General features: G+C 44.4%; 1 protein-coding gene across 1 annotated transcript in view; it reads left to right on the forward strand.

Moving 5' to 3' along the window:
• Nucleotides 1–26,547, forward strand: part of Dscam (DS cell adhesion molecule) — a gene marked incomplete at its 5' end in the record, with an annotated part of 553,946 nt that overhangs the window by 476,196 nt on the left and 51,203 nt on the right. The window contains 7 exons of the mRNA XM_041673080.1: nucleotides 10,666–10,819; nucleotides 14,632–14,749; nucleotides 16,691–16,854; nucleotides 18,539–18,637; nucleotides 21,759–21,947; nucleotides 22,980–23,270; nucleotides 26,321–26,497. Coding sequence (XP_041529014.1) covers nucleotides 10,666–10,819; nucleotides 14,632–14,749; nucleotides 16,691–16,854; nucleotides 18,539–18,637; nucleotides 21,759–21,947; nucleotides 22,980–23,270; nucleotides 26,321–26,497 — 1,192 coding nt within the window. The remainder of the gene's footprint in view (nucleotides 1–10,665; nucleotides 10,820–14,631; nucleotides 14,750–16,690; nucleotides 16,855–18,538; nucleotides 18,638–21,758; nucleotides 21,948–22,979; nucleotides 23,271–26,320; nucleotides 26,498–26,547) is intronic.

Here is a 26,547-nt window from a genome sequence, read left to right on the forward strand (position 1 = left end):
GCCTCAAAGGCAGTAGAGGCTACCCTGAATGTTCATTTCCAGTGCTTCCCACCGCTCCCTTAGTGCCTGTAGGCTAGAATGCCCTTTACAATTGATTTTAACGTTTAGACAAATCTTAAAGAGGCTTAGACTGTGCCTTGTCTGTTCCACTGTCATCATCATGAACCAGCCTGACCTTGGGGCCCATTTGCACCCACAGCAGTCAAGTGACTCCTGAGCCCATGACTTGAGTCAGGGCTCTCTTACTGGCTGTCTCCCTGTGGCCCAAGGCAACCATGTAATTAATGACAGGTGGGTCTGACATTGTCATAGCATCCCCAAAGCTTCATGTCCTAGGCATCCTCTATGTCCTGCCCATCATCACACTATGACCATCAGCATGGTTCGGCTGAAATGCCCCCCTGACCAGCCTTGGAGCCTTTCAGAGATCCTGCTTTGTAAACACGCGACCTCTTTGACTTGGCCTGATAAAAGCATATTGTGCTATTTAAGGAATTAAATGGACTTCAGGTATTTTTCAGTTAAGAGTAATGGACATCTATATTAGCCCTTCTTAGTGCTGTATATTTTACCTAGATTATTGTAATTACTAAGAATAATCGTCACTGAATTTCTCCTCTTCTGGGAGAGGGGAGCAGCAGGATGCTAACTTTGTTCTTTTCTGCAGAAGTCACTGAATGGGTGACAGTCATAAATGAGACTAACAATACACCTTTGACAGATAGGTAATTAGGGTGGCAGGTGGTGTGACAGTGGGGACAGGATAGTGAAAGGGGGGCATACGGTTAGAAAAAGCCTAGAAAAAGAAGAGGCTGTCGTGTAGATTCTAATGAGACAGTGACCTCAATTCTAGGCAGTCTTCTTGCATGGTCTTTCTGGATATTATGTTTAAATCGCTGCAATGTATAATAGAAATTCTTTTGTCTTTTATTTGAAAATCCAACAAGTCAAATATGCTGTGTTTGAAAGGCTCTGTAGAAAGCAGCCAGTGGTTAGATGTATGGAGATATATATATAATCTCCAGTGATCTCAGGAAGACACAGAGAGACACAGAAATGGGCCAGGCTAATACACTTCTCTTTCAATGTTAGTGCTGCCTCTACTGCCAGTACGGCCTCCTCGGCCTCTATGGCCGCTGCACCCTCTGCCTTCCAACGTTCTTTCTTCTGATCATTGTCTGCTGGAGAAGGAAGCTGTGAAACAAGATGCTGGTTCTGTCAGAATGAATTATCAATTTGATCCAGCTAACTTCCTGTTCTGATTGGCCTATGAGCCATTTCTCTGCCTCTGAACAGGAAGACTTACGTGTTCTGGGGATGCCATTCTCTGCTCCTCCACTAAAGCAACTAAACTGCTTTCTGTGTTTTGCTTTTCTTTCTTTCCTTTTTTAAAAGACACTGCTGTAGACCCACGGAATCCGAGCTTTCTAGACTTCAGAAACCGTGAGTTAGTTATTAGATGTTAGGCTTTTTAAAGTGCCCCATTTCTTTAATAGAATTAGTTTTTCATTAAAAAGTTAATTGAATTTTTTTAAGTGGAATAAGTTTTACATCCAACAGACAGGGCGAATATTTCAATCTGAGCAGATTGCTACACTGTAGCTACTGCACACATGCATTCCCTTCCAAATTCTGATCCACTCTGGGCCATCTTTAAACTCTCCTAATAAAACAAGCATTTCCTCCATACATTCTAGTGACTGGCTGGTGGTTACTGACCCCATGAGAAGCTGAGGGTGGGGAAGAGTCCCTAGAGAAAGAGGTGAGGCAAATTCCACCCCTCGGTGACCTTGGCTCCAAACCCTGGCAAGATCAGAGTCCACAGAGAATGGAGGGAAAGGCTATAGGGGAAACATAAAGTAAGGCCACAGAAGGGCCCTGATGGGGGATTGGAGGGGATTTTACTAACATCCAGTAAGCCAAATAATGGAGAGGATTGGGGAATGAGTTCAGCAAATATCTCACAAAATCTGTGCCTACAGGAACTATCAAAAGAAGTCTGACATCCTTATTGGTGGAGAATTCTATGTTATTTGCCTATAAAATGCTGGTACATGTGAAAGGGAAATGACACCAGCATTCAAAAGGCAGAAATACGTGTAAATGAAGACAGGCCACGGAGGCCATTCATAAGACTGGCACCGACTCACTAAGACAACAAGCTTTCTGAAGACAGGCCACGGAGGCCATTCATAAGACTGGCACCGACTCATTAAGACAATGAGCTTTCTGGCAGTTCTGCCCTCTTTCAAGGAACAGACAGCATAGGTCTGCGGGCTCCAGGACTCCACCTTGCAGACCCTGGTGCAGAAGAGCCGAGTTCTTAAAATGTTGGCAGTCGTTGAGACATCACACGATTTATCCCGACAGCTGCATTTTCCATGCTGGATACGATCTGGGGAGGCAAACATGTCAAAAGTCCTATAAAAGTTTTCTATAAATATACATTTTAAACAAGCACACAGAACTGCCATCCATCCGCCCCCAGACGTCTTGCTGAATATTAAGCCATGTCCTCAGAGATGACAGGGAGAGCTCTAAAAAGGGGAACCCTGAATGGTCTTATTTCTGGGTTCCAAAAAGAATTCCTCACAGCCCTGTCCTGCCTCATTCTTATTTAACCCTCAGTGTGCCAAGTCATGATCTTAACTTAGAATCTGTGAACTAGAACAAACTCAGTAAATGACCATGAGCCCAAATTGAGTAACCACATGTTGGCCATCCTAGCCAACACAGGGAGCTTTGGCACTGACTTCCTAGGCAGCTTGGTAAATCAGTTTTGTCCAGCGGAATCTCTTGGTATATTCAGACAGGGTTTCTAAAGTCCTGACCTCCTCTCCCCCAGGCTGAGACTTGACCCTTCCCTATTTCCCATCTTTTTGGCTTAGAACACTGAATCTTATCTAATGGATAATTTGTGGGTAGAGATGGCCCTCGTTTCTGGTGATGGCCTCAGTTGTATTACCAGTGACTGCGTTGACTTCACAGCTCTCAGTTCTGAGACAAGCATTTGCAGCCAACGGCCAAGGAATAGGGGTACAGTGCCTCCTGTTCATCTGTAACCTGGTGAGCTCTAAGTACACCTCACACTGGAAATGGAAAGTCTCAATCTGTGTCTTACATCACATCACCCACTGGGACTTCCAGACTCGTAGAATTGCATAGGGGATATGGAGCAAAAGGAGATATGGTTCCCTCTAGATAAATAAATAGATGGATTAAATGAAAAACTGCATTTCCAAAGAGAGGGAAGGGTCCAGAGCTGGCAGAAGGTTTGGGAGATCTTGACCTTATGCCTTATCTTTTACAGGCTACTTTTATAGTGTGCTTTCACACACATTTGCACAGCCCTGGGTTCCCACACACTCTTGTTACCAGTCTGCCTTGGTGAAACTTCCCAGTCTTCCTAAGAACTGTCGTCTTCATATGCTAATCCCACAACGTTCTGTGGCCCAGATGCTTATATAACTCTCTCCTGAGGTCCTATAATTCTTGATATCTCTTTTTACCCATGGATCTCCACACTCAGTTCAGAGGTGTCTGCATGCACCGTCACGGCTTCCCTCATTGCTAGATATGATCACACCATTTGAATGAAGAAAACTTAAGTGTGAATCCTCAGAGAGAACACCAGCCTCATTTGGGAGAAAACCATGAGCTGTCCCTATCACATGACATCAGCTAGAATGAACTCTGCCATCTTCTTCCATTTTCTCTTAAGGCCAAGACACAAATACCTACTTCCTATCATCTGAGTACTGATTTAGGGACAAGTGTAGATTAATTCTGGACTCTGGTAAAGCCAAGATACTCAGGTTTTGTACACAAAAAAGGGCATCCTTTTCCTGAGATGGTTAAGAAAACAACAGATGCAGATCTACCAGCAGCCCAACTCCCAAGGTCTTGCTAGATACAGCAGGACCCCCTTTCTCACTGAGAACTGAGGAGCTCTCAGAGGCCATGTGCCTGCACCCAGTGTTCCGAGAAGCTGGGAAGCTTGGACTGAACTATAGCCATGGTACCCCAATCACGGCAGCAGCCTGTTCAAAATCAGGTCACTCTTCAGGCCTCTAATAAAATCTAGAATCTCCTACTTCTGTCCTAACTCTGAAGAAAAGACTGAATAGATAAAAATTTGAGAGAAGAAAATTGTTTAGATGCATGAGTGTCTTTTAAATATTTTATTCTTTAAAAGGTTCATGATGTATATAATACATCTTCATCGTATCTACTCCTCCTTTCCAATCCCCTCAGCAATTTCCCTCCCAACATCATGTCCTCTTTTTTTTCTATTTCTTATTACTTTAAACCCACTGAGTCCAATTAGTGCTGCCCGTCTGTGCATGAGTGTGGGATCACCCACTGGGGCACAGGAACCTACCAGTAGCCATTCTTCCTCCCCCAGTAGCCATCGTGTGCCAGTAGCTTCTTAACTAGGGATGAGGGCTCATGCACCCATCCTATCTATGCTGGAATTTCTAATTGGCTTGGTCTTGTACTGGTCTTATTCAATTACCACAGCTGCTCTGAGTTCATGTGTGTAACAGAATCCTTAAATGTTTATTAGGTTTTTATGTGTATGAGTGTTTTACCTGCATGTTTATCTGTGCTCCATGTGCATGCCTAGTGCCTACAGAGGCCAGAGAGGGCATCTGATCCCCTGGGACCAGAGTTACAGTGCCTTCACTACCTTTCCACACACTTCTTTTGCTATCTATGGTCTGTTAATCCCTAATATGTCATATATTAAGCCCCATACTCTGCTTTATCGTCATATCCATTCATAGGGAAACCCTGTTTTCATTTCTATTCTTCCAGCCTCTTCTACATTTCAGAGTCTTTGAAGTAATTACCACTGATGTGTTGGGAAAACTCTAGAAGTAAAATTCATCCTTTCCCACTGAGCAGCCCAGTAATTCAGAAGGGACAGTCATGTAACCAAAATGTATGTAAGAGTTACCTTGGGTGATACTGGACTATTGCAAACATGATAGAAAGAACATGGTTGAAATGTATATGTAGTCACTGCTATTACAACACATATTTAAATATTTTGGTACATGTTTCCTAGGGAATCAAGAGGCAACATCCCTCTTTGGATTGACTTTCTCAGGGTACCGTTAGGAAATGATAATAGCTAAACTCTTATTTCCCAATTGATTTCTAGAGAGATGCCATGCCGATTGGAAGGGCTTTCTGCACATAGAAACTTTTTTTCTTTGATTTTTGGCTAATCTTCTGTGTAAGTGGTGAAGCAAGCAGAGCTGCATAAGAAATGAATCTTTTTGTTTCTGATTTAGCCATGCTCCATGCTGTGGCCAAAACATAAATAAAATGTGTATTTTGGAATTGAAGACTAATTACCCCTCATAGACAGAATACAGATTGGGTTTTGAATAAAAGCTATGTTCGCCACAGAAAATCTTTATTTTGTGTATATATAATTCCTTGTTGATGTTGCATGTTCAATAAAGATGATTGCTATGATCTCCACATCCCTAAGCCTTGAGACAGTAAGTTGGCAACAACAAAACTGTAGACTATCTATCACTCAGTGCATTCACATATTCTCAGGATTTCCGCCTCAGAATGCAGTTTGCAAGGGAACAAGCCAAATCCCCTCCAAACTTCTGGAATTCTGGGTATGGATGTTTTATGGGGGATGGGTATAGTTAATACTAGTGTCTATCCAAGTGTGCACTAATGAGTGCATGCAACCACTGAGTAACCCCTGCAGAGGCCCAATCTTTTCCCTCTCTCTGTCCAGAGAAATTTACCTGTAAGCTGAATGTTTGACTGTGAACGAGTCTCTGACATTTTTTGCTTAGGGGATTATGGGATTCGGTAAACAATGAAGAGATACAGTTAAACTGGTTTAATAGCAAACTGGTTTAATAGCAGCGCTAATGCGTCCCTCCTTCATGGCTGACCCAGGAGCTTGAGGTTGTTACAGCATCGAGCAGCATTGAGAGAGCGCATCTAGAGTTGGTCATAACTGACTGCAGGGAGCATGAATTTGGACATGAGAAGCACAATTCTTCACTTGCCTGGTCTGGTGCTATGACCTCTGTGTGCCCTCCAGGTTTCTTACCTGTAAGGTGTGTGTAGTCCTAATATCACCTGTTTCTCATGGCTGCTCATGGAACAGTGGAGAGCTACCTTGGTCTATGGCTCTGTGGTTCCTTTGATTTGTCTGTGTTTTCGAGCCTTGCTATTAAGTATACAAAGGTACAGGATGGCTCTAGCCTCTTGGTGAGCTGACTTCCTTATCAGTGTCAAAGTGGCTTCTAAACACTATCAGTCAAGAATGCTTTATTCTTGAATCTATTGTGTTTAATATTAAGAAAAATGTTTCAGGTTAACTTTGGTGGTTTCTATAGGATATTGTTTGTGTTTGTTTGCTTATTTTGATTTTGGTTTGTTTTTACCCTTTTGGTGGCCCTTTATCAGGTAGAAAAACCTTTATCTTTAAATTCAGGGGCTCAACCTCACTTGCTTAATGTACTTATGGATGTGATTGTTGAGCTCCTTGGTTTGAAAGGTCTGGTCAGGCTCCCTTTCCTTCTTGCTCTGTTCTTGCCTTTGAATGGCTTAAATGTTCCTAAAATTCCAATTTAATTTTTTGACAGGCCCGTTGGCTTTGTTTCATTCCTCAGGATGAAACTTGAGCGGTTTCTTTGAGATTGGCCTTGAGCAGATTTATCATAGTCTGCTCCTGACACCGTATACCTCACCCACAGCAGAGGAGCTTCCAGTGCACCTCTGACACAGCTTTCTGTTTCCACTCCCCACCACCAAGCCATTATCTTGTGTTTTACTTTTATCCATAAAGTAAATTCTGGCCAAGCTATTATTTTTAACTATCAATAGTATAATTTAAATAATGAAAAATTATTTTTCAAATAGGGACCTCATTTGGTTCCTTTCCCTCCCTTGAACATCACTAAGCTTGAAAACTTGGCTTCAGCTTCATCTTGGAACATCACACAAGGCAAGTACGTGCACACAGCCTCTGAGTTCTGACATAAACTTGTCAAGAATCAAGCTGAAATCCCCCTGACCTGAAAACTGGGCCATGGGGTTTTCCGGGGTCAGCCAGTGTAGACCCAGACATTCACACGTCACGTGGTGCAGGCTAATGTGTGCCCAGGCATCTGAGGGTTTGCAACAGTGGGGACAATTTTTCCTTCTGTGTGCAGGACCCTTTAACATCTCCCAGGCTGTGTCTCTCCTGGAGAGTCATCTAGTCTTTTAAATATCTGAAAAGGTTTTACTTTTTTTTATTATTTATTTATTTATTTATTTATTTAAGATTTCTGTCTCTTCCCTGCCACCGCCTCCCATTTCCCTCCCCTTCCCTCAATCAAGTCCCCCTCCCTCATCAGCCCAAAGAGCAATCAGGGTTCCCTGCCCTGTGGGAAGTCCAAGGACCGCCCACCTCCATCCAGGTCTAGTAAGGTGAGCATCCACACTGCCTAGACTCCCACAAAGCCAGTACGTGCAGTAGGATGGAAGAATGGATGAAGAAAGTATGGAATATATACATATTAGAGTATTACTCAGCAGTAAAAAAAAAAAGGACTTCTTGAATTTTGCATACAAATGGATGGAAATAGAAAACACTATCCTGAGTGAGGTAAGCCAGACCCAAAAAGAGGAACATGGGATGTACTCACTCATATTTGGTTTCTAGCCATAAATAAAGGACATTGAGCCTATAATTAGTGATCCTAGAGAAGCTAAATAAGAAGGAAAACCCAAAGAAAAACATATAGGCATCCTCCTGAATATTAACCTTCATCAGGCGATGAAAGGAGACAGAGAAAGGTTTTACTTTTAATTATGGAGAATGTTGAATGCATACTTTGATTCTTTTCCCTTTGGTTAAAAGTTTGTCCTGCAGGCATCTTACTTGAATTGGTTTTGGAATGACATCACCGGCCAGCCTCTTTGTTACTACACACAGCTCTGGGTGTCTCTGAACTGCTTCTTGGTGGCTGCCTTGAGTGGTTGGATTAAGATCTATCTGCCCTGCTGTTGTTTCTGTGACTTTATTTTTTCTGGCTGAAGCTCATTACGATTCTTGTGTCTCTGGGTCCCAAGTTTGGAAGATTTTCAGCGTTTCTCCACAGTTTTTCTCCCCACATTTCCTCCATAGTTGATTGTTCCTTTTGTTCTCTGCTCTTTGGGGATCCACCACCCAGCTCCCAAATCAATACACAGAGACTTATTCTTCCTTTTTAATACCTGCCTTTAGCTTGGCTTGTTTCTGCCCAACTTTTTTATCTTAAATTATCCCATTTCTCTTTAACTATGTTTTGCCTCTGGGGTTTTTAACCTTTTTTTATTCTGTATATCTTTCTTTCCCTCTTACTCTGTGACTGGCTGTGTGGATGGGTGACTGGCCCCTGGTGTCCTCTCTCCTTCTCCTTTCTTGCCCCTCCCTCTTTCATTTCTTTTTCAATTTATTCTCTCTGCCTGGCTTCCCTGCCTAACTATTGCCATTCAGCTTTTTATTAGACCAATCAAGTGGTTTAGGCAGGCAAAATAACATAGTTTTACAGTGGTTAAAAAAATGCAATATAAAAGATTGCAACACAACTTTGCATAATTAATCAAATATTTCACAGCATCAAAGAATGTAACACATCATTAACTACTATTTCACACCTCACCCTTCCTTAAGTACCCTGCTTGAAACCCTCCTGTAGCTGGTTCATGCTGTTGCTTTATACATTTGTCTTGCTTGCCAACATTTAACTTATTATGACAGCATGATGCTCACTAGGGGTTTCTCCAAAACATCCTATCTGCTAACAGTCTAGTCTTCTGTGGTTTTTATATTTTCCTTATATTTGCTAATTTCACACAGTGAAATAAATGTATTTGCCCTCCATTTTCCCTTCAGTTTTCTCCAGATTTTTTTCACACCCCCTCCCAACTTCATGCCATCCTTTTCTTTTATGACCTAGCAAGTCCAGGCAGCGCTGCACATTGTGTGTGAACTGGTGCAATGTCTTTTGAGTTTAGCAAGCACCTTTATGCCTTCCACCTTTCAGTTTAAGCTTTTACCTATTGAGTTTTGCTATAATTTTGCTATAAGACAATTATAAAACTGCTTTGTTGACTTTGCAAAAATCATTCTGTGTTGATTGTGGGTCAGTTTTAGTATATGTAATTACTTCTCCACGACTCATGATTTCCATATTCTGGAATTCCTCCTGGAAGTTGTTTGTTTGTTTTGGCTTTGTTGAGAGGTCATTTACACAGCCCAGATCCGATGCTTTCAAAGTGGGCAGTTCAGTGTGCTCTCTGCATCCCTTGACCCCTCCTTTCTCTGACTTGAGAAGGATCCTCTCTTCCAAAAACAAAAAGCTGTCACCCCCTATTCTCTTTGCACATAATGCCCCTGAAAATTCCTCAACTTTCTGGCTGTATATTGTCTATCCTGGACATTTAAATTTGTGTGGTAATTTATGATTTATTTTTCTCACTTAGCAATGTGTTTTCAAGATCCACTCACATTGTAATATTTAGCATCCCTTCGTTCTTTTCTATGGCTGAGTAATTGTGCATGGATTGAGCATAATGCATTTTATTTATCCACTCATCTATGTAATAATGTTGATGGTGTTCACATATAGCAAGTTTTTTTATTGGATGTTATTAGGGAAATTACCTACCTGAGTGGTAGATGTTCTAAATATTATTCACCGCCACTCTGAGGTGTGATTGTTACTGAGTGATCATTTCATCTTTCTGGTTCTTGATTTTGTATCTGGTAGACCAGACTAGACTACTGTTGCATCCTAAGATAAATATTCCTCACTGTATCGGCGTAAATAAATGCAATGCAGATACTAAAGAATATTCACACTTTAATGATAAACTTACAGAACCAAAGTTCCCGCGTGGCACAGGAGGTAGGAAGGAAAAGGGCCGGAGCCACCTCCCGTGCGCCCATTTATCTGTAGGCATTCGCTGGAGGCAAACCCCGCCCCCTAAAGGGGCTGTCTTAACCCTACACCTCACTTTCAAGGTAAAACCCTTATGTCCTATGCCAGTGCTCCCAGTCTTGATATGTAGTGTTGGGAGCTGGCAGCATTTCCAGACCTTGTGACTGCTGAGCTCTGACTCAGAGCCTTTCAGGTGGCTCTTCCCCTGCCCTGAGGGGTTTCCCCTGCCCATGTGTGTGCAGATCTGCTCACTGAACCCCCACATAAAACCTCCCTGGGTCCCGGGAATCCTCTCTGTGTCCACCTTTTCCATTTCTAGTCCTGGGTCCTGTGAACTGTTGTTCAGGTATGTCCCTTCAGCTTTGTGGGGCTTCCAGGCTCCTCCTCTTGGGTCCCCCATGTACCCTGAAGCCGTTCTCAAAATTAAACACCCCTGCAGCTGAAGTTAGCTGGTCAGTTGACATCTTTGTGCTCTTTGGTGACAAATAGTAAAGGGTGAGTGGTCATCAAAGGTGTGCAGATGACATAGACTGTGGGAAACCTAAATAAATTAATTACAGTTTACATTGAAAATCCAGCCCTTCAGAGGGTGCCCCGTGGTCTAGGCTTCCCCTGGTAGGATGGGCAATATATTGGTGAGCAATCTTTTAGGAAGCCATTGTACTGCTTGCTTCCGTGAGTAAGGGTACATGTCTGTGTCTTCCCACAGGTCATCAGCGAGTTCGAAGCCTCCCCTGACTCGTTCTCCTACAGAATTCCTAACCTGAGTCGGAATCGACAATACAGTGTCTGGGTGGTGGCGGTGACGTCAGCCGGACGAGGCAACAGCAGTGAGATCATCACTGTCGAGCCCCTGGCTAAAGGTACGTGAACCAGAGTGGAAGAACCTTAAAGCCCAGCACAGCTCAATGGTTGTTAGGCCCCTGCTTTCCCTGAAAGAAAGCTTGTGGGCATCATATTCCAGCTAGTCAGTTTCTGGCTCTGTGTACCAGTTGTGAAAGCAGCTTCCCTCGTGGTGAACACAGCGCCAAAGGCTGATTCAGGCTTCATATACTATAAGTGTGTTTGGGAGAATTAGTGATAATCACTACCTGCCATTTTCTCCAAGTTCTTTTTTCAATCAGGTTCACACTTATTAAAAAGACATGCCTGTTTCACAGTGTGTGAGATTTGAAATGTTACAAACATAAGAATCACCAGCTATTGATTAACTGTTCTTAATTGCTAGTCAATGACAAAGCAACCAAGCAACCTATGGAAGAAAGAGTTTATTTTGGTTTATAGTTCTAGAGAGAGCCACTATCCTGGCAGGGAGGGGTAGCCTTTCTCGGCCAGAGCAGAACGCTGAGAGATCACATCTCCAGCCACAGCATGAAGCAGGAGTGAACTGGAAGTAGATGAGGCTATAAACCCTCTAAGCCCACCCCAGAGGTATATCCTCCAGCAAGACCTCACCTGTCAAGGATTCCATAAACTCCCCAAACAGAACCTTCAACTGGGGACCAAACATTCAAATCCATGAGCCCACGAGAGATGTTTCTCATGCAAACCACCACACAGTTCATTTGTGAAATGCCACAAAAGTAACAAAGAGACTTGGAGTCAGTAAGGACCAGAGCATCTTTATACATCAGTCTGGGGCCTTGTCTCACCGCAACAGCAGCAGATCATCGAAAGCAGACAGCCATGTTGTTCGCTGTGCTGGTTGTAAGTGCTCCCACAGTGTGATCACGTCAGCCTTTGCAGAGTCTACTTCCACGAATCCTAATTCCAGTCTCGTCAGGCGATGCCTCTTGACTCTGCATTGGCAATATAGTTCTAATAAAATGTCTAATGAGACTGAAAGGAAAAACCCAGACATTCCAAACTCCTGATTTTTACCTCCCAAAGTCCTTAGTAACATGCTTGTAGTTACGGTAGCTGGGGAATGCATGGGCAGCTGAAGACGGTGAGGGAAGAAGAAAGTTCTACAATTTCAATACGAACACAGACAGGTAAAACATCAATTTAAAAAATAAATACATTGGAATTCTTGTCTGTTGTACTCTTTAGCCGTGATGATATCCACATCCACCTTCTAACACCCAGAAAGCAGTGGAGTCCAGGGAAGGCATGGTCTATAAATTCTGCCCTGTATGATAAATAGGTAGGAATTCTTGCAGGCCCTTCCCATCTGCAGACAGCCTGATGGAAGTAGGGGTGATCCTACACTGTCAGATGGGGCTCAGATAAAAACAGGCTCCTTTGGAGTGGGACTGACCAGGAGAGGCTGTATTGAAGTTATTTTATAAATCAATCCCTGGAGTGGCAATATTCTACTCAGTTGTAAAGTATGTGTGAAACTCTGCATTGGTCCCTGGCACCACCAAACAAACAAATTATTATTTAAATGCCCATTATACATTAGACACTAACTGAAATACAAGGAACTTAGCTCACAAGGTTTGACTGTGGAATCAAATCTTCCTAAATCTTGGCAGTTTGTCCCTGTAATAGCGGAGCCCAACACAGAGACTTCTGACAAGACAGTTCACCTGGAGGGCTCACTTCATGTGAAGTGAAGGCTGGGAAATAGTGTCAAGTTGAGTTTCAGAAGAAGGAGGGTTTGCTTATTGCAGAACCGTTTCTTCTAAGGATGAGCAGAACAGACACCCCTACCCTCAGGGAGCTCACAGTTTTGTGGGAGATGGTCTGTAAGCAGCATCAAAAAACCCACGCACAATGGCCGACTGCCCCAAGTGTTATCCAGAAAAACCACAAGAGGTACAGGGGCAGTGAAAGTCCACAGACATGAGACCCCAAGGACAGTGCAGAGGCAGTGGATGGCCACGGGCAAGAGACCCCAAGGAAAGTGGGGAGACGGTAGAGGGAGGCCCACGGGCATGAGACCCCAAGGAAAGTGGGGAGACAGTGGAGGACCACAGGCATGCGTAAAAGCTGGAAAAGATAAAGGTGACGTGTAAAGATGAAACCAGTGAGGTCAGGAGGCTGCAATTAAAAGTCAGCTCTCAGGAGCAGCAGTGTCGGAACTGAGTGGAGCTGCCAGAGGGAACAGCATACACTGAAGACCAAAGGAAAATAGGCCTGGGCTTGCAAGGGCATCGGGATTGTGTTCGGGATTTCAGACCTCACTCAGAGTGAAATGCAAAGCTACTGTAGGAGATTTAAGGAGGGAAGCTCATGCATGATTGTGTGTGTGTGTGTGTGTGTGTGTGTGTGTGTCTATCTCTCTGTGTGTGTATCTGTGTGTTCACTTCTCTCTCTGTCTCTGTCTGGCTGTGATAAACTTTATTTCAGAACTGCTTCATATTGCAGAAGTGAAGGGTACATACAGACAGAGCTGCCATTTATACCCCTCCAGTTTCTCTTATTACTGACTTCTTTAAGACTACACAGTTCTTTATACCATGAGTTTGAATATGTGTTTACACATATATACAACATGTATGTGTGTATAAATGTGTGTGTATGTGTATTCCTGAAAGTGAATGGCCATTTAAAAGCTTTAACGGTCCACACTCTGCCCCTGAGGGCATCCTCCTAAATATAAAAAACAGTCTTGGGGGACTGGGAAAGAAAAATGCCAAAACCCCACCAAGACTGATGGTAAAAGCTGCCCCAGCCTTAGACCATCCCCACCTCCATAACGAGTTGTTTCACACACATGACCAGACAGCCTAGAAAAGTTCCTCACACCAAAGCCCAGCTTCTGAGGCAGCTGGCCTTGGCCCACCATGTTCAGGACAATGGAAACAGGAATGGTTTTTGTCATTTGTAATACTCAGTGATCTGTGCCAGACTCGTTTCCAGGGATCCCAGGGTTCCTGCCCTCCCCTCCTGTGGCCAGAATTAAGCCCAGAACCATGCAGGTCTCCCAGCAGCTCTGGTCCCATTTGTATGGCTCCAGAGTAAGTTTGGGGCTTCCCACTTGTGATCTCCATGTCTGAGTATCTAGCCAGGTTGTGCTCCTCCAAGGAGAACCTGCCTTTCCTTTCTGCGTAATCAGCCTCCAGTGCATGTCCAAGCATGCTGGCTCAAATAAAGGACAGCCTCTGCCTTGGTGTTTGTGCACCAGGACATAGTGCCTGGAGGGTGGTACATGTGGGAATTGTTCTCCAGTCCTGAGAATCACCGAAAGTAGTGGCTGGGATCAAACCACTGTCCCAAGCCAAATAACCACCCTTAACTGTCCCCTTTCCTTAATGTGTGCATGAGTTTAAGACCAAACTGTGTGGAGAAATGGACAAAGTATCATACAGCCAGTAAATAGCTTTGGTCCAGATTTACTTCCCCTGGCTGTTGGACTTTATGTTTTATGGTGTCTATTCTCTCAGATATTAAAAGTATATTTTAACGTGTGGTTTTGGGGGCTGAGATGAATCACTTCATAAAGTGCTTTGAAAAAATAATAGAGCTCATAGAAACTCACAGCTTGCAGTTGCCTGGCTTATGAAACACCGAGTGTTTAATATACTGTTAATATTTCATTAGAAGAAGAAAAAGATGCCGCAATGGGGAACTCTCATCCGTGAAAATGTCCTTACAAGGAAACCCCCTTATAAGGCAGCCGCCAGAGAATAGCACCAAAGCTGCAGTGTTGATTGGCTCTGGGGGGCTACTCTGTTGGGAAGATCACCTTGGCTCTGTGTAGATAGTCTGCTCTTTGGTGTTATAGCTCCTGCACGGATCCTCACCTTCAGTGGGACGGTGACTACTCCATGGATGAAGGACATCGTCTTGCCCTGTAAAGCTGTTGGAGACCCCTCACCTGCAGTAAAGTGGATGAAAGACAGGTAACCAGTAACCCAATATATGCCTTTTAGCGAACTCTTAGCCAGTATGTCAGGAAGCCTTGGACTAAGTCAGTGTGATTTTACTGTGTGTGTGTGTGTGTGTGTGTGTGTGCGCGCGCGCTCACACGTGCACATACATGTTCACATGCATACATACTATTTTTTGTAGTCTAATCTAGCCAGCCCCAAACTCTATGATTAAGGATGACCTTGAATTTCTGATCTCCCGCCTCCATTTCCCCGTAATCCCATAGGATTAAAGGCATATGCCACCATGCCCAGTATATTTAGTGCAAAGCATCACTCATACATGCTAGGGAAGCACTCTACCTGCTGGGTTACATGCCAACCCCTTACTTTATGCATATTAATAGAAACTGAAGAAACCTAGCACTCTCCTGAAATGAGGTAGAAAGAGCAGCCAGCACCAACCTTCAAGCATTGCAACTCCATTGGGAGAAATTGCTTAGAAGCATGCGGCTTTGATCAACTCTATGTATTAGTCCTCTATCAATCCAGAACCAGAAATCTATGAAAACCCTTGTGAGGAAAGGAACCAGACCACCAATTATCGCAGTGGCGTTTGCTCTGTGTTGCCAAGGCATGGAGACAAGGTGCTCAAGTCATCAGGAGCTTTTCCAGCTCTCTCTTCTTCAGAGAGTACGGACAATACAACCTGAGGCACATGCCCCCAGAAGGAACTTTAAGAAATGGAATTCGGGGGTTGGAGAGATAGTTCAATACTGACCTGGCAGGGGACCTGAGGGGACCCAGCACCCATATCCAGTGCCTCATAACCGCCTGTCACTCCAGCTCCAGGGGGATCCAAAAGCCTCTTGCCTCCATGGGTAATACGTTTACACACCCCTCTTCTCACATACACACATAATTAAAGCAAAATAAGAGATGGAACACAGTCCCGTGTAGTTCCAGCTCTTGAGAGGTGAATGTAGGAACATTGCCAGTTTAAGGACAGCCTTCTGGGCCACATTGCAAGACCCTGTCTTGAGATAAAGAAATCAAACCCATTTGGACTCAGCCAACAGGAAAACTGGTTCTCCATGCTCTGTAGTGATTACTATAATAATAAAACCAAGACAGAGGGAGAGTAATGAGTTCTGTCCACGTGTCTCTTAAACATGCTTTATCACTATGCAGGGGAAGAATTTCAGATATAAATAGAGGCTGAACATTCATTAATAGGCATGGAGATTTAAAATAACGGATTCAGAAGGGTGCCTATTTTCAAACAAAAGCACTTACAAGCGTAAATGATTGAAATAATGGGTTGGGTCCCGTGAGCAATTTTCTCGTTGCATTTTAAGTTGGTTAATCCAAAGCAAATTCATAAGCTCCCTGGGTCAAGCTGGCACTCTGCCTTACCTGGGAGTGACCCTACTCAACTGGACAAGCTGCCACCCTGACTGTGGTTGTGATGACAAAGAACTCTTCACAGGAGGGTCAGCTCCATGTTCCCTGGAGAGGCCTTGTTGTTCTGCATATGTTAAGTTCATTAAGAACTGTGATTTGAAAGTGATTTTAGGTCTATAGAAGATTGCAAAGTTTAGTTTGCCATGCATGATTTGATCAAGTTGGCCAACAAGAGTTTCTCACTCTTGCCACAGTGAGAAAGTCCCCAAAGGCTGAGTAGTAGAGGAAGGCATGTGCACGTGACAATAGTCGTGAGCACCTGACCACTCGATGAGCTAAATTCTTGGCAATTGACACAGCTCTAACCTTCTGAATGAAAGAATTAAAAAAAAATTCTCCACTAGTCAGCAGTTTAGTCACATAATCACAAGAAAGTTATTTTATAATGCAAAAATAATTGAGGTTGCAATTTGCTGTTTGCTCCGGAGAAAGGCTTAATGCTTTTTGCCAACCTCAGCTAATGTGGGTTGTAATTTCTTTAATCTGTGCATTTTTCTTCCTGTGAGGTAGTAACGGGACACCCAGCCTGGTGACGATTGACGGCCGTAGGAGCATCTTCAGCAACGGAAGCTTCATCATTCGCACAGTGAAGGCAGAGGACTCGGGCTATTACAGCTGTGTCGCCAATAACAACTGGGGATCAGATGAGATCATCCTAAATTTGCAAGTTCAAGGTACAAAGCTGGAGGCCTCTTGAGTGGCCTTTTACTACATGCAGATAGCAAAACTGAGCCAACTCAGAAATAGCTCATTGCTGTTTTTATTTGGTAAATACCATGTTCATTTAGCAAGATAGAGACTGAACCAATCAAAGTGATGTGTGAAGTCCTTCTGTTTTTTTGTTATGTATAAAATGTCCAATCTTTCTATATGTGAATATCTCTAAAAAAGCCATTCTTGGTCATTTCAACTCATGCATGGTTTACACATGTGTGTATAACCAGTACAGCATTCGTGGCAAGTTAGTCTCTGAGTGTGATCATTTATGTCTGCTAACTAAGCCAATAAACAATGACATATCTTGCATCAACTACAAAGCAAAGTAGAATAACAAGAGACATAGAGTTCCAGCCATTCGTGGAGTTGCCCACTGAAGCTCTAAGCTAATTGTTAATATTTTGTTTTTGATGCAGGACATTTAATAATTTATTGCCATACAAAAATATACACAACAACTTTCAAATAATGTGATATTAAATCAGTGTGCAAAACCCACATGGCAATTGAATGGTTTCAGATTTAGTTGAAGGAGGAATATTTTTATCAGAGGAAAATTAAAGCGTGTGATTCTTTGGATTCAGATATTGTCACGTTAATAGATCGCAGCAAATGAAAATGCCATCATTACTCTCCTGTACAGGACAAGATGGCAAGGGACCATATGTTCTAACATTACTGTATAATCTATCTTGAAATTTGAGTTAATTGAAGTCAGGATAGTTCTAGGGAATTATTGAAGGTACCATTAAATTATTTTTCCTAAGCAAATGGGTCAGTGTTTCAGGCCTTTGGGTCAACATTTCCGGCTTGCCTCCCAGGAAGTAGGGATGTTTTCTGTGAGTGCTCTCTAAGTCTGGGATGATTTGATTGTGAATCAATTTAGCGTTTTGTCCAGAATTGAATTAAGGCCATTGTTTAGCAGTCTGTGTCCCTCCATCCTTACATGAGGTTGGGTACACATGACCATAACCACTGTCACATCACAGCTTTGGTTTTCAGAGTTCTTTGTGCATGTATATGTGCGCCAGTGTGTACATGTGTCCGCCTAAATGTGTGTATGTGCATGTGTCTGTGTATTTGTGTAGTTGTGTATCTGCTTGTTTGTATCTGTTTATGTGCATATGTGTGCACATATATGTGCTTGTTTGTGTGTATGTGCTTGTGTGTATGCTGTTCCTTGAAACGTGGAAGTTTTAATAATTATTCTTCCTGCTAAATGAATCTTCCCTTTCCTTTTTCTTGGGAAAAGCAGAATAACTAAGCAAGTGTGTCTATCATTTACACTTAACTTCCTGACTGAAGTTCAGAATAAATTAGTGCCTGTGTCCTCAGTAAATTTAAAGATTTCAATCTGTCATGAGCAACTCAGGAGTCTAAGGATGGTGAGAAAATGAATTGTGTGTAAGTTGAGGTAGAAATGTGGTTGACTTTTCTTTAATAACAGATTCACTATATTCTGTCTTTTTAGCCTGGGATATCAATGAAATAGACACTTTGACAGAAATGAATTGCCTAGTTTGCAACCTAGAATGCATATTTAATCAATGGCTGTTACAAATGATTTGGTAAATGACTGTTACAGAGGATTGAAGATGTGAAGAACTAATTCTTGTTTTCTACAAACTGTTTCCTCTCTAGTTCCACCAGATCAGCCTCGGCTCACTGTATCCAAAACGACGTCTTCCTCCATCACCCTCTCCTGGCTCCCTGGAGACAATGGGGGTAGCTCCATCAGAGGTAATGAGATCAGCCATCCAGATCACTGTTTTGTGGAATATCCACTGACCAAAAAATGACACATCTTCATCAAATAACTGTTGTGTGATAGTTTATTCTCCCCAAGTACTTCAGAAAATTAATTTTCCCATTATCTCTGCATGCTTCTGAAGCATGCATCTGTTTATATGGTGTTTGTTGAAACTTGGATCATTTATCCAAGGAGTCCCAGTACGAAACTATCTAGTATATATAAGTCTATAGTTAATACAATTAATAGTGGACTACTAACAAATAAAAGAAAAGGAAATGATAAAGACTAGAGCAGGAAACCACAAGAATCTGTTACAGGTTCTCAATTTATTTAAGTATAAAATAAAAATGCTCACTGATACAGAACAGTTTAGATGCCACCACTGATCTAGCTGTCTTCGTCCAGTCCTTCTGTCCAGGGGTGAAGAGCAAGCTGCCTGCTCCATTCCAACAGCCCAAGTGAGCGCGGGAACAAGAGAGGGCAAGAGCTAAGCTGTAAAGTGTCATTTCCATAGACAAAACTACACCCTAGCATTCATAATCCCCAAAAGCCATTGGCTAAAGGGATTGAAATCCCACAACAGAAGGCCATCTAGTTCTCTCCACTAGAAGCTACACTGGTCTCGCTAGTTTCCAATTTTAGCAACCCCTTGGTCCTTTCTCCTTTCCAGAATCATGAAAGAAAGTCATTAAAGCTGTAATAAATATACCGCATACTCATCAAATAACTGTTAGGTTCCCACCACATTTTGTCAGCTCTGCGTCATCACTTCCACTCACCAGTTACTGTCCCCGTACATAAGTACAAAGGCACAGACTGTTCAGGTTGAAAACAACCTGTTTGCGGGAAGACTTTGGATTCAGAGCACTGTAACAAGGTCTGAGGGAGGCTGAAGCAAAGAGTCCCTTGTCCAGAGGAAGAGGCAGGAGGTGGGAGAGAATGAGTGCCGATTCATAACAGAGGTCATAAAAGAGGATGGGACTTAGGGTCAAGGATTGGGAGACAGATGGGAAGACTCATGCATTGCAGGGTGGAGCCATGAGGCACCCAGCCAGCTTCTGGCTCCTGGGAGCATGGCATCCAGTCTCCTTCAGCTTGATTCTCAGCACTGCAGCCTTGCTGAGAATCCTCACACTCCCCAGAAATCACAAGTGTCCACAGTCAGGACTTGGCTGTCTTCTAGAGCCAGTTGTTGGGTGCTGGCTGAAGGGAGTCTCTTTCTTTTATTTTTGTCAGGAAGAAAAAAGGTGAGGTTACTCTATAAAAATAGCTGATGATTAGGGGTGAGGCTGTGCCTGTGGGTTTGAGGAGCGTGGGACAGCTTTGAAGCGGCTGCCATGTGCAAGGCACAGGGACTCATTAGCAGAGAAAAAAAGATCACTGCTGCCAAGAAGCCACCAGGACCCAGCTGCAGATACCATGCAGCACTGATTGTGGTGGTCAAATTGCTACAGCAATTCAAAGTGATGCTGGACAGCTGGAGAGGGAAGAGGGTCATGGGGCACCAATGTCTGTGAGAGTGCAGTGCGGACGCCGGTCAGGACAACTGGGCTCAAATGCTTCAGATGGCCTTGCAGAAGGGAGAGGGAAAACTCATGGAGAAAATAAAAGGGCTCAAGGAATCCAGGATCTAGATTCCAAATCGTCTGAATTTTGTTAGCATCCTAATTTGAGAGAGATCTGGGTAGCTGCCAGCATAAAAGGTCTTGGAAATGAAGCTAATTTGGTTGATGAAGAATTTCCAAGTCAAGCGTCCCAGGAAATTCAGAACATACCTGGAAAATTGTGGTCCCCAAAGCCACTGGCATCGGAGGGCATGATACATTGGGCACCTATACTGACGGATGTCGATGTTACAGAATCCAGCTGCATCAGGGAATAGAAATCAGGGAGCCAGATTGCTTAGGTATAGAAGTGGCCTCTGTGGTAGGAGGTGAGCGCTAAACACGGTCCCCAGGATATGGGTGATCTGGAGTGGAGGCTGGGATCTGAGAAAAGATCTTCTGCCGAGATTGGGTGACATTGAGGGAACTCAGGGCAGGAACACAAAAGTGGGCAAAGGGTCCAGGAAGTGGGGGCTCTGTGGCTTTAGGGAGCCAGAGAGAACAGGCAGATGAAAGATTATGGAAGATACTGATAACAACAGCATGCAGAAGCACTGCTGCATGATACCCCAGGGAGGGACTTGGGGAATCCGAGTTTGGGCATGGAACTTCTGCAGTGTGGTGGATGGGAAGTGTTCTGTTTGTGTTAAAGGAGGAACCCACCCCCTCCAAAGAGAGATAGAAGATATTAGTCCCCTAGGGCCCTGACATTGTACAAGTCAGATTATGACAGTCTAGGCACCAAGGGACAGAGCAAAGAAGACCCATCTGACTCCAGAAACATGACTGAAGATGTCAGTGATGAGGAATATGAGAAAGAGTTTCCAGGATGCCCGGGCAAGGAGTCCTCACACCTCTGTTGTTACCGGCACTGTGGAGTCAGAGCACAGTTTGTGGCGTTGTGCAAGGTGACATAAGCAAGGTGCTTAGGGCAATGTCTGATATGGACACTGGTCAGTGAGAGTAGACACCATGAAGACGGTGGTTCTAGGGAGAGATGAGAAATGAATTGTCAAATGGACTGTTCACTCTGAGAAGAAGCCAGGTTGCTATAGAAATGTTTGGGTAGCTACAGAGCTTAGAGCCAATTTCCCCTGTGGTTGCAACTGTTCCCCCCAATAATATGTAGGAAGGAGGTAATAGTGAAGGCTCCCACTGTCACTTCTGCCCCCATTGTCAACATAGCCTCTTCAGCTTATACCCAAAGACTTACACATACGCTCTGATGTGTATCTGAATATCTGGGGCAGATATTCGATAGCTTAGTACTCACCCTGTACTGTCCAAAATGGTATTAAATGGGCATGGGAAGAAAGAGTGCACTAATGTTACCATAGCAATAATGACTTGTGTAGCCCAAGTGGCTCACTAATTAGTTCACCCCCAGCACTTCTCCCAACATAGGGGAAATTTCCTGGGATCGGGAAGCATTAGAATTACTCTTCTCTGAAAACACACAGAGTTAGAGAACACTAACTAGGAAGTTATTTCCCGATTCCGATAGGCTACATCCTTCAGTATTCCGAGGACAACAGCGAGCAGTGGGGTAGCTTTCCCATCAGCCCCAGTGAGCGTTCCTACCGCCTGGAAAACCTCAAGTGTGGCACGTGGTATAAGTTCACTCTTACTGCCCAAAATGGAGTGGGACCAGGCCGCATCAGCGAAATCATTGAAGCGAAAACTCTGGGAAAAGGTGAGATGCCTTCCTGTTTGTCTGCCTGCCATTTTTTCTATCTCTTCTCGCCCAACATGAAGTGGGGGAGGATCATGAAAGACTCAGCAAATACTTATGAGTTGTCTTAGGTATTTAATTTCCTTATTCCTGAAATGAGACTGGCAGAGTGACGACAGAGACCACAGAACCTTCTGGTCACCCATCTCATTCTTTCCCGTGCTGCTCAAGGACAAAAATACCCCATGAAAGGTCTCAGCAAGAGTGCTCAGGGTGGGTAGTCATGAAATGAGGCCCCTGTCCTCACAGCTTTTCAGTCTGGAAACGACTAGGCTAATAGGTTAACCCTTGAAAAGGAATTGGGATTTTATCTGAAATAAAGTAGAAAGTCAAAGAAATAAAGCCCAAGGAAGTAGCACCCAGAGGTCAAGGGTGCAGCCAGAAACAGTAGAAAAGAAGGGGGGACATGGATCCCTCTCTGTGTAGCAAGGAGAAGAAAGATCTGATGAGTTTCCTCTCCTACCAGGGGAGCAAACCCATATGGCCGGAGAGGCACAATATTTGGATTTAGCTCCTGAGACTTGAATTATAGGACAAGGATTCATGGGATGAGGGGTTGGTCTGTGCAGAATTAGACCCGCTGTGTCAGAGGCCTCTGAACAAAGCCTTTGGGTTGTAGAGGAGAGCTGCTGATCCCTCCCAAATCCCACTCTGCCTTCTCCCAAATCTCCACTCAGTGTCTGATGAGAAGGGAAATTATTCAGCTCCACACACTGTAGCGGGTGAACCACTGGAGGATTACACATAAGAAAAGTAGAGCTGTTCTTCAGAGAACTCTCCACTGTGTAAAAATAGCTCATATCCATTCAGGCGCAGGCCCTCGTGGTTGGGAAAACTTGTTGGTTCCCAAGGTTTGGCTCTTGCTGTGAATGACTGGTGATCTGGCCTTTGCCAGAGCTAGGCTTCTCAGAGACAGTAGCCGAGGGCGAGCACCTGAACACGATGCCATCACCCATTTACCCAAAGGTGATACTGCCTGTGTCCCACCCACAGAACCCCAGTTCTCCAAGGAGCAAGAACTCTTTGCCAGCATCAACACCACCCGGGTGAGGCTGAATCTGATTGGCTGGAACGACGGGGGCTGCCCTATCACCTCCTTCACTCTGGAGTACAGACCCTTCGGGACCACAGTCTGGACCACGGCTCAGAGGACCTCCCTCTCCAAGTCCTACATCCTGTACGACCTGCAAGAGGCCACGTGGTACCAGCTGCAGATGCGGGTGTGCAACAGTGCCGGCTGCGCCGAGAAGCAAGCCAACTTCGCCACGCTGAACTACGATGGCAGTAAGCGCCAGGCTTCATGACCTTCCTGTCTGTGGCTCAGGGATGTGCACACGTGTGCTGCTCACTCTCCTGTGAGATACTGTCGTTGTCACGGAGTGAGCAGTGCCCCTAGAGCCCGTTAGGGTTCAGGCCTCTGAGCCCCTCTCTGTGGGCTTCCTAGTCCATTGCACACAGATGACCATCACTGTGTGTCCGTTAACAAAAGACTGAGGACCCACGGGGACTCCCTTGGGGGTCTTAGTGAAGGAGTGGCTTCTCTCAGGGCTGAAGGACTCTGCCTCATGGTTCTGTTGCTTTGCAAATGACTGTGAGCTAACACTGCTTTTGTTGTCTCCCACCCTTCCTCCACCCATCCCAATCCACACAACAACTTTTCTGTTTGCTCTCATTACACCCTTAAAATGCATGTGCACAACAGTTTTCCATGGCAAAGGAAGTTAGGTTAGTCTGAGCAGATGCAGGGGCACTGAGATGACTAGGGTGGCGAGTGGGGTCACAGTGGGCCTGTGTACATACATTCACATGTGTGTACATATATACACGTGTACACACATCCTGAGTCTCTTGACCTTCTGTTGCCCAAAACCAAATGATTTAAATTCTGGCCCTTTTTCTAGTATTGGGTGTCTCCTACTGATCATTGGATAACACCCAGCTCAGCGAAGCTGAGACAGCCGCTCTAAGGGTTAGTTAGTAGGTCTTCTGGGAGGCCTTGCTTGCAGCATGTCCATGATGATTCTGTAGTCTCCCAGTGACCCTCACTGTGGAATAGCAGTGATAGGCTCACCAGCGGTGATTTAGCAGGCTTTTTGAAGCTGTGAACCAGCTCCCCTCTGAGTCTTCTATTCTTTCCATTCCTCAGAATGGCCTGTGGTCCCAGTAGGCCCTGAATTATTCTTTCCTCTCTGGCACGTGGTGCTAATCTGGCTTGTGTCTACCTCCTGTCTACAGTCATTGCTTCTACTGTGCTATTCAGATAGAACCAAACTCCTCTTACTGCTGCAAGAAGGACTCCAGAGAGAAGCCCTTCTGGTGTTGGAGCTCTACCCAGTGGTCTGCTGTGGCCCCCGACTCTGGCACTGGGTCAGCCACTGTGGCTTTGCATAGCTGTCCTCCCCTTCAAAGACCCACGTCCCTTTTACCTTGTCACTATGTTCTCTGTGTATCTTTATTTAGAGAAGTCTCATCTCAAGGGTCATGCATAGGTAGAGCAGCATTCACATCTAAGGTTCTTCTCCCAGTGGGGCTTCATTCTCTGTTCTCACAAAACAAGGGGCCAAGATCAATGGCTTTTATCAAGTACTTCACATTGAAGGCTTCACCCAAGTGCCCTGTAAGCACATACCCTGTTGAGTAGTTAGTATTCTTGTCACTTTTGACATCTACATTCTAGCCCATGGCTATGCTCCCATATGGGCAGAGGCTGGAGAGCTTGCTGAAATCCACACGTGAAGGGTTTGCTCACATCTGATGCCGTCACTAGAAGTTCTGTCACAGATAGTCCTCATACTTTAAATGTACAGCTTTCTAAGGCAGGTGTGATGTTCTTTTTGTTTTTTTTTTTGTTTTTTTTTTTTTTTTGAGACAGGGTTTCTCTGTAGCTTTTTGGTTCCTGTCCTGGAACTAGCTCTTGTAGACCAGGCTGGCCTCGAACTCACAGAGATCCGCCTGCCTCTGCCTTCCAAGTGCTGGGATTAAAGGCATGTACCACCACCGCCCAGCTAGGTGTGATGTTCTTACTTAACTCAAGATCATATTAGAAAAGGGCATGTGAGCTGCATTATATTTTCTGAAATAAATCTCACAGAAATGAGAGTCCATATTCTTACATTGCCTTGAAGAAGACAGTAGAGACCGCTGGAATGACACCATGGCTCTGTACCTTTAGTGTCTTTTGTTACTGTGCCTGAGGTACTGTTTTCATTTTAGGAAAAACAAAGGTCAGATCCCCAACTCCTCCACCTCTTTATCTGAGTCTCCTCTATTTCCTTTGCCAAAACTTTCTTCATGTCCTTGTGGTGCCCTGTGACCAGCCCACAGGTGCCTCTTCTGTATCTCTCTCTTGGTATCTGGTTATTTGTAGGCTTAGGTCTGCTACCAGACCTACTTGGAAGAACTCTGTTTGGCTCCAGCAGAGATCAGAGAGGGCCAATGGTTGTATTTTCACTGCTCCAATTACTAAATGCAAGATAAGATCATCTTTGCTCTCGGGGAAATGGCATTATTTCTGCATTATTTTTCCTAAAGCCCTGGCTTCCTAGCTTACATGGAAAAGGCAGTGAGAGTAGAATGCCTTATATAATAGAGAATGGCAAGAAGTGTGTCCCATAAAAAACAGATGTCTGTTTAGATCTCTAAACGCATGTTCATCCTTGGGGCAGAAAGCATCTTAAGACAGCCCAGAGTTCACTTCATGTCTATTTTTTCTTTCAGTTCTAAATAATGTGAATTTTTGTCGAGCAGTGTAGCAATTCCCTGCTAGCAATGCCCTTTTCAGCGACCCAGAAGGACCCCCTTTGAAGAACTGCCCTTTGCTCTTCTACCCTAAACTGGGAATCTTAAAAGCAGCTATGAAACTGGGATTGAAATCGAGAATAATTAAAAGATTAAAGGTATATCCTTCTTTAGGCTTGTGTTCCTTACATTCTCCTCTCAGGAGATCTTCCATGCAGTTAATAAATCTATTGTTCAAACAGCCTTTAGCAAAAGCACTATGGGTGCAGCCAAGTGAGCACTGGATTTCAGGTGAATTGGCTTTGGTGAGCAGGAGCCCAGGTGTCATACTGTCAGGCCGTGGCATCCTAGAAATCTGTGCGAATCGCAGTCCTTTCCAGAGGAGCTAGCACAGAGAGTGAGTTAGGAGTCTGGACCAAGGGAAGATGAGTGAGCTAGTCCAATCCACAGAGACTTACGGGAAAGTTCCCCTCATTTCTCATCACACGGACACCCCCGGATCACACCGCGCGGTTTTCTCTGTAACCCGTCATCCCTAAAAACTCCACCATGCCGTCGCCATTAATAGCCATCTAACATCGTGGCCCTGCTTTCAGGTACAATCCCTCCACTCATTAAGTCAGTTGTCCAGAGCGAAGAAGGGCTGACCACCAATGAAGGGCTCAAGATCCTAGTGACCATCTCCTGCATCCTGATCGGCGTGCTGCTGCTCTTCGTGCTGCTGCTGGTGGTGCGGCGGAGACGGCGGGAACAGAGGCTGAAGCGGCTGAGAGGTAGGTCTAGGCTCCCTAGAGAGAGGCCGGCCAGAGGCCATGCCCCAGGG

The sequence above is a fragment of the Microtus oregoni genome, unplaced genomic scaffold (genome assembly GCF_018167655.1).
Source record: "Microtus oregoni isolate MIOR12 unplaced genomic scaffold, Mior012 000023F_ref0000262, whole genome shotgun sequence".
Lineage (NCBI taxonomy): Eukaryota > Metazoa > Chordata > Mammalia > Rodentia > Cricetidae > Microtus > Microtus oregoni.